Source organism: Monodelphis domestica, chromosome 6 (genome assembly GCF_027887165.1).
Source record: "Monodelphis domestica isolate mMonDom1 chromosome 6, mMonDom1.pri, whole genome shotgun sequence".
Taxonomy (NCBI): Eukaryota; Metazoa; Chordata; class Mammalia; order Didelphimorphia; family Didelphidae; genus Monodelphis; species Monodelphis domestica.
In genome coordinates, this window is record NC_077232.1 from 290,231,897 (window position 1) to 290,247,291 (window position 15,395).

The window sequence follows — 15,395 nt, forward strand, 5'->3', positions numbered from 1 at the left end:
TACTCTGAATGCATAGTCCATATGTAGTATTTTCCTGTAATCTTTGTAGTATCTTCCCAATGCCTTTCAAGGTGTTCCTCATACAAAATATTTCTGTGTGCCTATTAACATTTATATAAGCTTTTTACTAATGCTCAACAGCAGATTTTCTTGTTGTACCTTGATCCCTTAGGAAAAAAGAAGTTTTTTTGCCTTTTTTTTTTTAAACCCTTACCTTCTGTCTTGGAATCAATACTATGTATTGGTTCCAAGGCAAAAGAGTGGTAAGGGCTAGGCAATGGGGGTCAAGTGACTTGCCCAGGGTCACATAGCTGGAAAGTGTCTGAGGTCAGATTTTAATCTAGGACCTCCGGTCCCTAGGCCTGGGTCTCAATCCATTGAGCTACCCAGCTGCCCCCTTTTGCCTTTCTTGCAAGGAAACTTACATGTGGACATGTGAAAAGATTTAGATTTAAAATATAAACTCTTAGAATTCAGAGAACTAAAAAAAACTTCAGCTTTTCTCCTCAGAGATAAAATAGAATTGATAAAATATTCATTATGTGAAATCTTTTTTCATTTGAAGATCTGGAACCTTGAAGCCATGAAGGCTTAACTCACCTAAACACCTAAAACGTCAGGGCAAGATTTTGATTTTATAACTCTACTATTTTTCAACCAACATGGATATATTCAAGAAGGGAACTCGAAGTATACTGATAAACATTTAAATATTGTACCTATGTAGCCAAATACAGTGATTAATTGTGTAGTGATTATGTTCATAATCAATGATTTGGCAAGAGACAGTAATTAAAGAAGATAAAATTCAATAGAACTGGCCCACACCAAGCATGCCTAAATTCTCCAGGATGTTTTTTCCCCCCATCCCCTTATGGAGTAAAAGCAGACTGCCACCTAACCCTAACCCTTCCTCCCCTTTTTTTAAAGAATATAAGCTCCTTGAGAGTAGAGATTGTTTGTATATGTCTTCCCAATGTATTTGCCACAAAGTAAGCATTTAATAAATGTTTTTTGACTGATTGTATTTCTTACTCCTTGAATATTATCAGTTGTGTAATAAATTTGAGTTTATTTTTGTGAAAGATTATTACTTAGTACCATAATGGGTTAGTAATCACATTTAGAAATGTAGCAGGGGAATTGGGAATTGTGTTGATTTTGACTTTTTTGTATGAGCAATTATTTATGAAAGTTTTCTCAAGGTGTGTCAAGTATAATCAAATTCTGCAAACACAAAACAGATTATATTTATGATAATCCATCTTGGTGCTGGATTATCTCTTCATAGTTACACAATTTTAGTATTGGAAGGGTCCTTCCTGGTAATTTAATTCAAACCAAATCTTGTTAGTAGTCTCTGAAACCTGTGCAGTAAGTGTCCATCTAGCCTTTATAAGTAAAGCTGAGGAGGAAACAAATCTTTCCAAGACAGTTATATTCGACTCTTTTGAGACTTAACATACAGTTCTGCAGCTTCATAGCTTTGTTTGCTTAAAGCTCAAAAGCTCCACTTTGTAGCTTTTGTTGTTCGAAGGCCAAACAATTATTTCGCATGATAGCTCTTTCAAATATTTGAAGACTAAATCTCCTCCAAACTAGATAGCCTCAGTTCCTTCAGATGGAACTTTTAAAAAAATATTTTGTTTTCCCAATTACATGTAATGATAATTTTCCACATGTTTTCTGAAGTTATAAGATCCAAATTCTCTCCTCTTGAAGATGGGTAAGCAATTTGATTTGAGTTTTACATGTATTTTCACTTAAAACACATTTTCATATTGTTCATTGTTGTAAGAGAATACTCATAAAATCAACCTCCCACCCCCAAATAAAGGGGCAATAGTATGCTTTGATCTATATTCATTGGATAGCGTTCTTTGTCACAAGGCCTTCAGAATTGTCATGGATCATTGTATTGCTGAGAGTGGCTAAGTCTTTTACAGTAGTCCATTGTACAATATTACTGTTACTGTGTACAATGTTCTCTTGGTTCTGTTCATTTTACTCTGTATCAGTTCATGTAGGACTTTCCAGCTTCTTCTGAAATTATCTTGTTCATAATTTCTTCAAGACCATCCTATATTATAATTTGTTCTGGAATTCCCCAATTTAGTGGTTTTATAGGATCAGAGGGCATACACTGTTTTATAGCCCTTTGGGCAGAGTTCCAAAGTGCCCTCCATTGTGGTTAGATCAGTTCACTACTCTACCAACAATGCATTTCAAATGGTACTTATAAAATGTGCCCAGAACCAAAAATGCAGCATTTCAGCTGGTGTCTAACCAGTGGCTCATTCATGATGACTGAGTTTTTCCTAATGTATCCCAAAACAGAATCCACTTTGGGTCTGTATGTTTGACTGCCCTATCACATTATGGACTTTGGGGATTTTTGTTCTGTTAAACTTCCTTAGATCTTCAGAGGCTGTTATCATGTAACATCTGCCATCTTGTTCTGGAGAAACGATTTGGTTTTTTTTTAACTCAAGTGTTAGACTTCATATTTTCTCTCTATTCTCTCTATTTCACTTTTTCTTACCTGAGAAAATCTTTCTGAAATTCATTTTTGCCATCCTTTGTATTAATTTTCTCTTTTAATGTTGTATTATCAAATTTGTTAGGTATGCCTTATACCTTAATCTTTTTAAAAAGGCCTTGAAAAAAATGTATAGGGCTTAGCACTTAAGGGACACTCCAAATTGACATTAAAAACCATTTGAATCTAGATAGTCAGTTTCAATTCACTCACCATTGCACACTTCTTTCTTTCTCTTATGAAAACTTTGTCAGATGTTTTGTTCAAATCCATTTATGCTACATACAAACTTTTGGTCTAACCTTGTCAGAAAAGGCAATGAGTTAATCTGGCATAACATGTTTTTATGATCTTCCTTTTCTACATGGTGGGTGCTAATTAATTATCCTTTGTTTTTACATGGACTTAGAATCAAGTTCAGTTGTTTTTACATGGACTTGGAATCAAGTTCAGTTGTTTAGAGTTTAGAGCTTTTCCTCTAGTCCGGCAGAAACAGTATGATAACCTTAGAAAAGGGCCAGCTGTTCTAGAGTGAGATCAGTAAGCTTCATATCCTGCCCCTACCTGTCTTAACTTCAGGCAGTCATTCAAATGCCTGCTGTGGGACAGCAATGTGCTAGATATAGGGGATACAAACACACACAAAATGAAGTAATCCTTATTTACACAGATTTTATCAGGAGAAATAATATGTACATATCTAAGTATATAGAAAAAATTTAATACAATTAAGGAGAAGATAGAGAGGGCACTAGCATTTGAGGGAGAGGTCAGTTTTTCTAAACTAGATTAGAAAGTTTATTATGCATTGATATTAAAAAAATACTACCTTACTCTATTTACCCTATATAACCCACTATTCACATATATAAAAACATAACATATATGCATGCATACATACATACACACAAATACAATCTTGGGGTTACAGAAGAAATCTTTTTCTTCCAGATTTAATTCAGGCACTACTCTTTTATGAATTTCTGTGTGTACCACTTTTACAAGATGCAAGACTCCAGGGCTCTGTGGTTTTCTTTTTAAAGGTCCTAAGAGTTCCCCTCACTGACCTGCTAAATTGTATAATCACAATCGACTACTTTTATCTTCTTTGTCTGCCCTCCTGCCTTAGTCCCTAAAATAGTTGGTCACCAAATCCTTTTTTTTTTTTGCTTCTTTCATAGTAGCTTTCATATCATCTAATGTTTACAGTGATATCTTAATGTTTTTCTCCATAATACAACTTGAAGGAACTTCTGACTATCTCCCTATTTCCTATCCTACCCTCCCCTGTTCTAGATTCTCTTATTTACCTGGATTTTTGTGACATTCCTAAGTTTTGATCCCTTTTCTTTATTGTGCTGATCCTTGTTGGACTTTTCTCTCTACTCTTGATGATCTCAATGTTTTCCTGGATTCAACTGTAATCTCTATGTAGGTCACTCCTAGAATTATCTTAGAACTAACTATGTATGAGGTCTGAGCTCTTTCCTTAACTCCAAGCTCACATTTCTAAGTGACTGTTAGATATGTCTAGTTGGGACTTTCTTAGTCATCTCAAACTTAATACATCCAAAATGGAACTCATTATCTCCTCCCAAATCTTCTTTTCCTTCAAATTCTTTATTTCTATTTATATTCTATTACTATTGTTTTAGATACTCAGTATTGCAGTCTACTCTGTTAAGAGTAAATTTTAGGGTTGTTGACTGAATATATATTAGTGGTTGCCAGGGATATTAAAATTCAATCCCAATGAAATACTTAAAGTCAGTTTGGGATTTTATGGTGGTTTAATTACAACAGAAGGAAGAAATTAAGAAGAAGGAGAAAAGGGAAAAGGGTATAAGATTTTCTCTGACCTGGCCTAAGCCGAGGGGAGCTCAGAGGCCTCAGCAAAGGGGGTCTTCTCAGAAGATTAAATCTAACTCAGCTTCCACCCACGAGGCCTCCTTCAAGATGAAGGGGATAGTGCCTTCAGCAGGTAAAGGAAAAGAATAGTCAACCTTCTCACTCACCAAGGTCCTTCAGGGAAACTGCCTCACCTAAACCATGCTACAGAGTTTCTCCCAGTGACCTCCACTGCCAAAGTCCACCAAAGCCTCAAGCACGCCAAACACGCTGCCAAAAGCTCCCAACACCACCAAGTGTGCGATCACAGGAAGTGACAAGAAATATAGTATAGTATAGTATAGTATAGTATAGTATAGTATAGTATAGTATAGTATAGTATAGTATAGTATAGTATAGTATAGTATAGTATAGTATAGTAGTCTCTCGGTAACCGAGGGTGACGATTGTCTTTGTGCGTTTTCATCTATGAAGGATAGATGAGTGTGTACAAAGACACTTGTGCGTGAAGGAGATTTAAGTGGAAAAGTGGATGCACAGAGACAGTCCCACTCTCTCGGCGTTGGAAGCCTGGGTCCAGTGGCACGAAAAGTCGTTACGTCTGGAGACTTCCTCAGCTACATTGGGTGGCCGTGTTGTCCTTTGTGCTCCAACACGCCCATAGCACTCCACAGTGCTTTGTCGCCCTGTCAGCCATTGGACATTCTTATGGTTTCTTCCGCCTGCTCTTCACATGCTGGATGAGCAAAGCCCTGGTTCACCAGGGGTCAACGACGACCCGATGGCTACCCTCACAAGGTTTAGCCGGCCTGTAGAAGCTGTTACCCGGGGTGTGGACGCTGCCGCTGTCGCATGCTAGCAGCTACTGGGAGCCACAAGTGAGAGCTGGGTGTCAGATGGGGGTCAGAGGCTGGCGAGCTGCCCTAGGAGGGCACGACAAGCCCTCCATACCAGAGATACTACCCCTCCCTGAGCACCCCAGTTGTTTACATTACTCCCTTTGTCTCATATATACCAGTGGTGGCTTAAGCTTGGTTTAAGACAGCCCAGGGGGTTAGTCAGTTGTTTCTGATTTGTCACTTGCTAACACATGCTGGTCATAGGCCATCCTCCCCTACAGTTAATCCTTAAGTGGGGGTGTATACATTCCTGGTTGCTAGAATTCTAAAGACTATGGGTGGAGTAAATCTAAAATTCACAATCCCCCTGATGAGGATTGGGAGACTAGTCTCCCCAGTTACTCACTAAACATAATCATCTTATATCTCTAAGTTCTTCTAACTGCAGATGTATACAAAATTTTATCTACAATAACTACAATAGTTAGAGATAAGAGGGGAATAGAAGAGAGAAAGCAAAACCATTGTTTTGCTTGGCGCATTGACAAAAACCAATTGGGGGGCAGTCCCCTTTCAGCACTAGAGTTTACATTCAAATTAAATGTTCAATCAACCTTCTGTTCAATCTACCACATCCAAAGTTCATTCTGTATCTTCTTGATGTAGTGTAGGCTTTTCAGGCACCTTTCTGCAAACAGAAATTCTCTGTATTTAGGAGTTGCAAGCTTCTTTCCTTGAAGTCTTTCTCAAACAAAAAATGTTTTTAAATTTTGGATTTTTATTAAAATACAACTCTAGTCAAACTTCATTCTCTATCCTCTTCCACTCTGTCCTCTCTACTTCTTATCCAACATACTACATCACCAGCCTTCATTGAGTATTGTGGCCTGGTTTTTCAGTTTCTTAACATATGCCACACCTATTCCTTTCTTCTCTTTCACTGTAATTCAGGCCTTAATCATTTCTCCCTGAACTCTACTCTACTCTTCCCCCATAGACCAACCAAGGTATCCTAAAGATTAGAATTGACTGTGTTATTTTCTTTTAACAACTTTCTGTCACTTTTGTTCCACTTGAAAATATGATGATTCTGCTCCTTAGTAGCAATAATTGTGAGCATTTATTCAGTGCTTTAAAGTTTGTAAAGTATTTTACAAATTTTATCTTGTTTTGATCCTCACAACAATGATACTATCCTTATCCTCATTTTACAGTTGATTAACTGAGGCAGAGGTTAAGTGACTTGTAAAAAGGCCACAGAATTAGTAAGTGCTTGAGGCAGGATTTTGAACTCTTGCCTTCCAGTTTAAGGGAATTCAAAAACACTTCCCCATTTTGCTTCAGATGGTCTTTATAGGTAGATTACATGAAACCTTGAACTCGATGGGCTTATTTTCTATTCTCCATAGGAAAAATTTTAATCTTACAGCCTTCATGTCTTTGCACTTATAGATTATTCCCTAGAATGAATCCCCATTTCCAAAGCTTAACTCAAATGCCATTTCCTTCAGGAGGCCTTTACTGTTTCCCTTAGCTGTCACTGTCCCTGTCCTATGGTTTTTGGTTTATATATTCTATTCATTTGTGAACATGTTTCATCACCCCCAGAGAATGAAAACTTCTTGAGAATCATGACTTTTTTTTTAAATGTCCAGAGCTCAGTACAGTTCCTATTTAATAAACACTTGTTGGTTTGCTCAATCTTTGTTTTGATTTTTCAGGATCATATTTAGTGTTAGAAATTTAGAGGTCACCTCATCCAAACCCCTTATTATTTACATGAAGATACTGAAGTCTCAGAAATTTTTACTTGGCAAAGGTCAAATCTAGCAAATACCTGAAGTTCTCTCTTGTGTATACTTAGTGAATGGTCATCTAGCTTTTGCTTGAAGAGTTCCAGTCATTTGGAGTCATTCTACTTATTGTTGCCCTTTTTAGACAACAGCCTATTTTTATTTTCCCTCTTCAGTACAGATACCATTTTTTCTGATTAAATCTTAATCTTAAAGCCCTGCTCAAATCTGCCCATTCCATAAACTCTTTCTTCATCACCACTTTACTACGAAATGCTTCCTTCATCCTTTGAACTATTGCCATTTGATCATGTGGCCTTGTGACATCTTTTATATTCTCCTGAAGTGTTATTTTATATTATTTGCAAATGTATATCTTTTTGTTTCCAATCCCTGCATTTGATGTACCCTTTTTTAAGCTTCCATTTTCTTCTCTCTTTCCTAATGGATGAGTAAACTAATGTTTTTAGTGAAAAAGCAATGCAAAAGAAAAAAGGTGAAAATTTATTTTGAAAAATTTTTGGAGATAGGTAGACTATAGTTTGATTCAGGTCATTGATAGTGTTATATATCTGTTAATGTATTGAAATTGTTTTTAAAAAATTTAAGTTTCAAGAAATAGAGATTAGATGTCATGGGATAGCAGGAAGAGCAAGGAATTTGGAAGACTAGAATTCAGATAGAGGCTTGGATAATATGGCCTGTGTGACCTTGAGCAAGTTCTTTGTTGAGCCTTAGTTTGGTCATTATAAAAGGATTAATGTATATTACATGAGCTCTGGGAACCCTGAAAGTTCTAAATGTGATCCTCAAATATAAATCCTTCATATTTGTGATTCTATTCAAGTAACTGAGGAGGAAAGAGTCAGAGAAAGGTGGCAGGATTGGGTAGGATGATCTCTTTATGCAAAGGCTGAGTGACTATTTAGAGATTTTGTAGAAGGGATTATGTGTTTATATGTTGATTGGTGAGATGGCAATGAACCTTAAAGATTCTTTCCACCTAAGACATTTTCCAAGTCTGAAAATTAACTTTTTTACATTTTTAATCATATTTGGCTATGGATAATTCATGTCTTCAAAATCCATTCTAATAATAACAATATTTATTGACTGCTTTACCATACTTTCTTTACCACCTTTCTTTGTAAATAACTTTTTAAAAATCTTTTTCTCTACTCTCTATTTACCTCAACCAAAAAATTGCTCTTTATTTAATTTGCTTAAATGACTGCAAAATATAATAATTTAAAAAACATCCATTAGTTACTATTTGAGATTTTTAGCAAAAGCTTCTATTGATTAACAATTATGACTGCTGTTAAGTTCCCAAAGATCTTATATTTTTATGTTTGGACTCCATATAGTGTAAATAGTATTTGTAATAGTAGATATTAAACTCAGAATGATTTTTATTTCATGTTAAATTGGGTTTCTTTGGATATGTTTGCTTTTTGAAATTTAGGAAGAAAATCTGTAATTCATTGACTAGGGGCAAGGGTGTGGTAAGGAAGGGAGGAATGTTTCCTTTAACTTTAAATAAACTTTTCTAAATACTAGTTATCAAGCCAAGATATTAAATTGATCATTATTTCAATTTTCTTTAATAAGTCAGAATTTATAGAACTATTCAAATGATTTGGTTTGAATCTTTCATAGTTTATTTTACAATTTTTCTCCCTCATGTCCTTCAATATAACCCAGCATCCTGATCAGTGGAGTCAGTCTATTTCTGTTTCATTTATGAATAGCAACATATTGAGTCTTTGAAATAACTGTAAATAATGAAACAGTATATTTAATAAACCTTCAAAAAAGCATTTGTTTAATAGGAATCAGTGGGATTCTATTCTAGTTCTGAATCTGTAGCTTTAGTTTTGTATGACTTTATTTTTGGTAGGCTTGTTTTTTTCCCTTCTCAAAATCAGGGGGTTGGACTAGTTGATTTCATCACAAAGGTCTATTTTTATTTTCCTGCCAAGTTGGGAGTGGTATGCTGAAAAAGTAAGGGGACATAGTTCCTGCTTTAGGAACTTTTCATACTTGATGTGTTAAAATTCATTTTATTTTAATCAAATAGTATACATTCATAATACTTTGTGTGTTATTTGACCAAAATCAGTCAGCCATAAACTCATATAAATTTTGAGCTATTAGAACCTCTGTAAGCAAAACCAAAGTCTTTTTATTTTGTGAGGGAAAGGTGTAATAGTTATGTCATACTTGCCTTAGGTTCTAGTTGTAGTGGAAATGGAATGGTTTAAGGATTTTTACAAATAATGGGAGTCAATAGTGGCAATGAGAAAGAAACAGTCTTCATTTCTCCAGATGCTCCTTTCCTCCTCCCCAGCTAATTAATTTGAGTAAGTCCCTTTTCTTTAACAACAATTCTCACTGACCTATGCAATTCACTTTCTGCCTGGCAAAGCAGAATTGTCTGAAAGGTAATTTATGCAGAGGCTGTAAGGGTGGACTACAGTTTGATTTTTTTAAAACCTGCTTTTAAGCAGCTAACTAAACTTTAATTGGGAATTGATCTAGAATATTAGAAATTGTAAATCCAGACTTAATTGAACACCAAAATTAAAGTTTCTAGATTATATTCAATTTGAGTATGGGAAACCATCTGGACAAACAAAAGGTAGGATTTGATTAGAAAAGCCAACTAGATATTTGGAAGTTTAACAAATTAAAGGGGAGCAGAAATCAATTTAGAAATAACTTCTGAATTGGTGTATGTTTTGAAATTAGACATTTTTATATAAATTATACAAGACTTCTATTCACTTTTATAATAAAACTCTTTTATGAAGTGTTTAGTCTGAGCCTTCCCCAAAGTTGGTGGAGAGATGATCTTTTTGGTTGGTTCCCTACAAGAGGATGCTGAATGCAGCTGCTGGCCATCAGCTAATTGTACTCTTTCCCAGACTCTGGTTATCCCTTACAGTCTCCCTAGCCTTCTCTAGAGCTTCTATTGTTATGTGAAACAACTTTCATAATGGCTTCTCCAGGCTATGAAATTATTTAGTCCTGCTCAGCTCTGCCCTTCTTGGGTACCCCAGCACTGGGTTGACACCCCAATCTTTCTGCCTAGATTATTGCTACTTTGGTGTCTTCTTTGTTCAGTGTCCTGAAAATCTAGAGAAGACAGTATGTCTAAGGTTGAAGAGAAATGGGAGTTCAAGAGTGATTATTTAGGCTGACCAGTTGAATATGGACAAAAGGGATCCCTTGCTGTTATCAGGAATCCAAGGTTGAAAATGGCAGTTACTGTCTGGGGAGGAACATCGTATCTCACTGGGGCCTTCAGATATGTCAATCTGAATCAAAGAAATACTGCCAAAGTAGTATTAATGTAAAGTTTTTAACTGAGGCAAGAAGATTTCGATCTGAACTGTTCATACCACACCAGGGTTTTAGGGTACCCAAAAGGAGCAAAGTGGGGGCAACAGTGTAATAGTCTCACATCGTAGAGATGCTGTTATATTTTATACATGCTGTTCTTTCACATAACAATAGAAAGTCTACAGAGAAGGCATGGGAGACTTGAGAGGCAACCAGAGGCTTGGAAAAAGGTGGCGGTGGGGGGGGGGAATTATGATTGCCCTTAAATAGTTTGTAGACCTGGGAATGAGTAAAATCTGTTGGTCAGAAGCTGCTTTCAGATCAACCCCTTTATGTATCCCTCTGGGTTCTGTCTTAGGTCCTCTTCCATACTACTTCACATGTGACCTCATCAGATGCCATGAATTTAATAGATTCTCCAATCTTATCTCAGATCTCTAACTACCTTTCAGATTTGTTCAATTAGATATTCCCTCCTCCCTGCCCCACCCCCAATCCCCTTCTCTACAATTTCTATTACTGTAGAGGGCCACACCAGCCCCCTCAGGCTTACAATTTGGAAGTCTTTCTAGATTTCTCACTTTCACCTCACATATCCAAGAGGTTACCAAGCCCTGCTTTCAACTTTGCTAATGTCTCTCAAATATACCCCCTTCTCTCTTCTGACATTGCCCCCCACTCTGGTGCAAGCTCTTAGATCTCCTTGCCTTCAAACCCTCAGGTTCTCAGATCATCTCAGGCAGTAGGGGAAGTGGAGGAAGAGATGATGATTTTGACACCATAGTGAGTTTTCCTAAAGCTTAGGTCCAACTATGTCATCACCTTATTCACTAAAGGCCAGTAGCCCTGTTGTCTTTTTAAGATCAAACAAGAAATCTGTTGAAAGCCTTTCATAAATTTGTCCCCTCTTACCTTTCCTCTGTCCTCTTACACTTTTCTCTTCATCATATCCTTTCTGAGGACATTGATTTCTGACTGAATAGTGAATAAGAAGCTCCATCTCAGCTTTGGGCATTTTATTTGACCATCCCCCTTGCCTAGAAGGCTTTTCTTCTGATTATATTGCTGACTTCCTTGGCTTCTTTTAAGTCCCAACTACAATCTCATAGTTTACTGAGAACCTTTCCTAATTCTACTTAATTTCTGTGCCTTCCTTTTGTTAATTGGTTCCTATTTATCCTGTATAGAACTTGCTTTGTATATATTGGTTTGCTTGTTGTCTTCACCATTCGAATGCCAGCTCCTGGAGGACCAAGACTGTTTTTTGTCTCTTTTTGTATTCTTGGGATTTAGCACACAGTAGGGACATAATAGGCCCTTAATTCATGTTTATTGATTGATTTTAATATGTGTATTACACAATTTTCTGTTTGTTCTTTCCTTCCAATCGAAGGTCAGAACTGTTGTTTTATCAAGTCTTTTCTTTAAAGGTCTAGACCTTTAAAGAATTCAGAATCCTGGAGGTAAGGAACACCTGGTGAGAAAATGCCCCCTTTTAAACACATATTACACAACTCTTCTATTAGTTTAGGTTTGAGAGAGAGGACTTGGTAATAGGACATGAGTCTGAATTCTTTTTGTCTTAAGAAAATAAGGATGTTACCATAGAAACTGTTTATCTCTTTGATTATTTTTCCAGGGTTGACAAGAGTTTAGGTAGATAATCAGAAAATAGGTCCTAGAAAGGCATCTTAGTGAGGCTATCTACTTTTGTTCCCTCATTATCAATTAACACTGATTAAGTAAGTACCTAATATGTCCCAGGAATTAGCTAAATGCTAAGCATTACAAAGAGGGGCAAAAGACTGTCCCTACTCTAAAGAAGTTTACATAATCCAGTGGGGGAAGACCACAAAAAATGAAGGGGAAAGGGGGGAGGAAGGGAAGGCCAGTGGAGCTTGGCAAGAGAATTTGGATTCTGCTTTCCAGCCTTCCCTCTGCAGGTGATGGCAGAGAGTACTGATGAGATAAGGCCTAAAGCTTGATGAAATTTCTGGGTTTGTGAGTTTTCTTGTGCTTAGCATGATTTAGGTAGATTCAAAAAGAAGGAGAACAACTAGTGGTAGTTGGAGAAACTGAAATCCTTATAGGTTGATTAACTTGTCTATTAGAGTTGTAGTCAGTCCCTCTCAGAATATCTACTTCCTCCTTGCTTGAAGATTAGCTCTTTTTTCTCTTTCATCTTATATGCAGTAAATACTTCAATGCTAATTGGGTTGATTCTTTTTACATTTAGGTACCTTATAAGGATTATTTCCAATATTTTTTAAATTTATAACGCAAGTCAAGAATTTATAACTATAAGCAAAATATCAAGTCATACACATGAGTATAATTTGCTTAGGATTGGTAGTGATTTTGTAATACCTGTTGTCTGCTATAGTTGAGAATATGCCTAGTCAGTTGATTTTTTTTTTGCATGTTCATCATCTTTGTTTTAGGAATTTTATTAATGTGTGTTGTTTTGGTTTGTTTTTTTCAGGTGGAGTCATTCATTTTAGATCAGGATGATTTGGAAAATCCAATGCTGGAAACTGCTTCCAAGTTACTTTTGTCTGGTACGGCTGACGGTACAGACCTCAGAACTGTAGATCCTGAAACTCAGGCTAGATTGGAAGCTTTACTTGAGGCTGCAGGTATGTGCTTGAATCTTGAATTAACTCTTGGACATCTTTTTTGGACAGCATTTTTTGAGTGGTACCTTTTCCTCATTTTAAAAATACTTAAAACCTTTTTTTATATAGAATACTTTTAAATTCTCTTCCTCTTTCATGAACATTTTCAGTCACCAGTATTGTAAATTCCGAAATCAGAACACTCAATATTAATGCTACTATTGGACTTGTAGAGCCTGAGATGTACTTTTTAATTTTTTGCTCTGGTGCTTTTCTTAATTTGCTTAACAAAAAGTAAAAGCATAAGATGTCAAGTATCTTATTAAATCATGCTAAAACATTTGGTAGGAGAAAATCCCAATTAAATATCTAAAGAAAATTAAAAGTAAGTTTTTAAGCAATTCAAGCTATTTAAATAACTAAAAGCTATGTCAAATATGAAGGATAACTGACATAAATTGTAACTTTTAATGCCTTTTTTAAAAAGGTGTACTTCCTAATATTGTTTTATTAATCCTCAAAACAATTAAATTTTTGTTGTTGCTTTTTGGACTTGTGATTTCTTAAGGGAACCTTTTCTAAAGGAAATTCCCACTGCCAATGAAGACTCTTTAAAAACTCCCCTGACTTTCTTTGCATGCTAAGCATTAGTTTGCCTTGTCTCTTTCTTTTCTTTGAGAGCCACACTGACTTTTGACTGATTATGTATGGATTTAAGTAACTTGAATTTCACTTATTTTTGCTTTTGATCTGTATTCATTTGCCTGGAATTCACTGTGTAGGAATCGGCAAATTATCTACTGCTGATGGTAAAGCCTTTGCAGACCCAGAGGTGCTTAGAAGGCTGACATCCTCTGTTAGCTGTGCCTTGGATGAAGCAGCTGCTGCCCTTACCCGCATGAGAGCTGAGAGCACTGCTAGTGCTGGCCCCACTGACAAGTGAGTAAAGAAGAGGCTGGTGATTGTCTCCTCTGTTAGATGGAGCCTTTTGGTTAACCTTCAGATACACTGTGACTTAAAATATCACCATTTCAAGTATATGTTGGAATTCTGTGAAGAATAATATTTGAATACTGAGGAGGCACTTAAAGAAAGTGTGGTTGGGTTGGTACCTTTTTGTTTTTCCATAATTTTTGACACCAGAGAAGGTTCCATTTTTATTTCTTAGTCTGCAATGAAATATTTCTCATAAGGAAAAAATCATCTGTAAATGTTAAGTTGTATTTTCTAGTAATAACCTTAAAAAATGTTGGGAAAGGAGTATGATATTTTGAGAATAAGTAAAAATAGTCTGCATGGAAGGAAGCATTTAAAAAATCTGCTTTTTAATTTCTGTAGCAATTTTAAGAAATGATATTTCTGTAGTATTAAAAAACCTTCCCTGGTGAAGGCTTAAGTGAATACAAAAGGCTTTTTTTAGGGAAATAGATTAAGGGTGGTAACCTAGATTTTGAGTAAACAAGCTATCTAAAGGACTATCTTTAGGAAAGGTGTGTTGTTAACATCACCGCCCATGTGCTCCCCTTTACACACACCCCCAATTCCAAAGGTTTGATAATAATTGGGGCCTGGTGGTGTGTGCAGTGAGGGATCCTTTTCATTCCTTATGGAGTATAATCTAGGAAGAAACTGACTAGTCAGTTCATTTTATTAAGAACCTAAGCTCCCTACTGTATATTAGGGGGGTGTACACTTTAGTTCTTTCTCTCAAAGGAGCTCATAGTCTAAGAAGACAGTGTTGGAACAAATACATGCAAACAGAATATAAGGCAAATTTGAAGTTATGGCATAGATGAGGCACTAGCATTAGGCAAAAGCATGAGCTTTCTTGCAAAAAGATTGGATTTTATCTGATACTTGGAAGGAACCTGTGTAGTCACAATACAGAGATAAAAGAGGGAGAACATACTAGGCCAGTCAGTCATTGAAAATACTGATTGGGAAGATGGAGATTCTTTTTCTGTAAGGAGGCCAGTGTCAATGGATTATTGTAATATGGTATGCAGAGAAATAAAGTCTAAGAAGAATGGGAAGATAGGAAGTGGGTCCACGTAATGAAGAGGATTTTAAAAGCTAAAAAGGATTTTGTATTTAAACCAGGAGTAATGTGCCACTAGAGTTTGAGTTTGAGGGTTGGGATGAGCAATGTGAAATGACTCTAGCTGAGTAGACCAGTAGGCAACTGCAAAAGTCTAGTCATGAGGTGATAAGAGCTCTTGCACCAAGGTGGAGGAAGAAAAGATAGGACATTTTAGAAACAATATGTGTCTAAGGTGGCAGCCTTGTTCTTTTCTTTGAGGAAACCTTTCTTTGATTGAGTGAGCAGGTAAATGCATTAAACTTGAATATTATGTTATAGGAAGTCCAGTAATCAGCTTTCTTTTTATGGTGGGATTGCACCTCATTGATTAGTCTA

General features: G+C 36.2%; 1 protein-coding gene across 10 annotated transcripts in view; it reads left to right on the top strand.

Moving 5' to 3' along the window:
- The window catches only part of ANKRD17 (ankyrin repeat domain 17), a 155,531-nt gene that overhangs the window by 58,458 nt on the left and 81,678 nt on the right, over positions 1-15,395 (top strand). For all 10 annotated transcript variants that reach the window (XM_056803344.1, XM_056803343.1, XM_056803345.1 and 7 more), the window contains exons 2-3: positions 12,847-13,000; positions 13,762-13,918. In XM_056803344.1, coding sequence (XP_056659322.1) covers positions 12,847-13,000; positions 13,762-13,918 — 311 coding nt within the window. The remainder of the gene's footprint in view (positions 1-12,846; positions 13,001-13,761; positions 13,919-15,395) is intronic.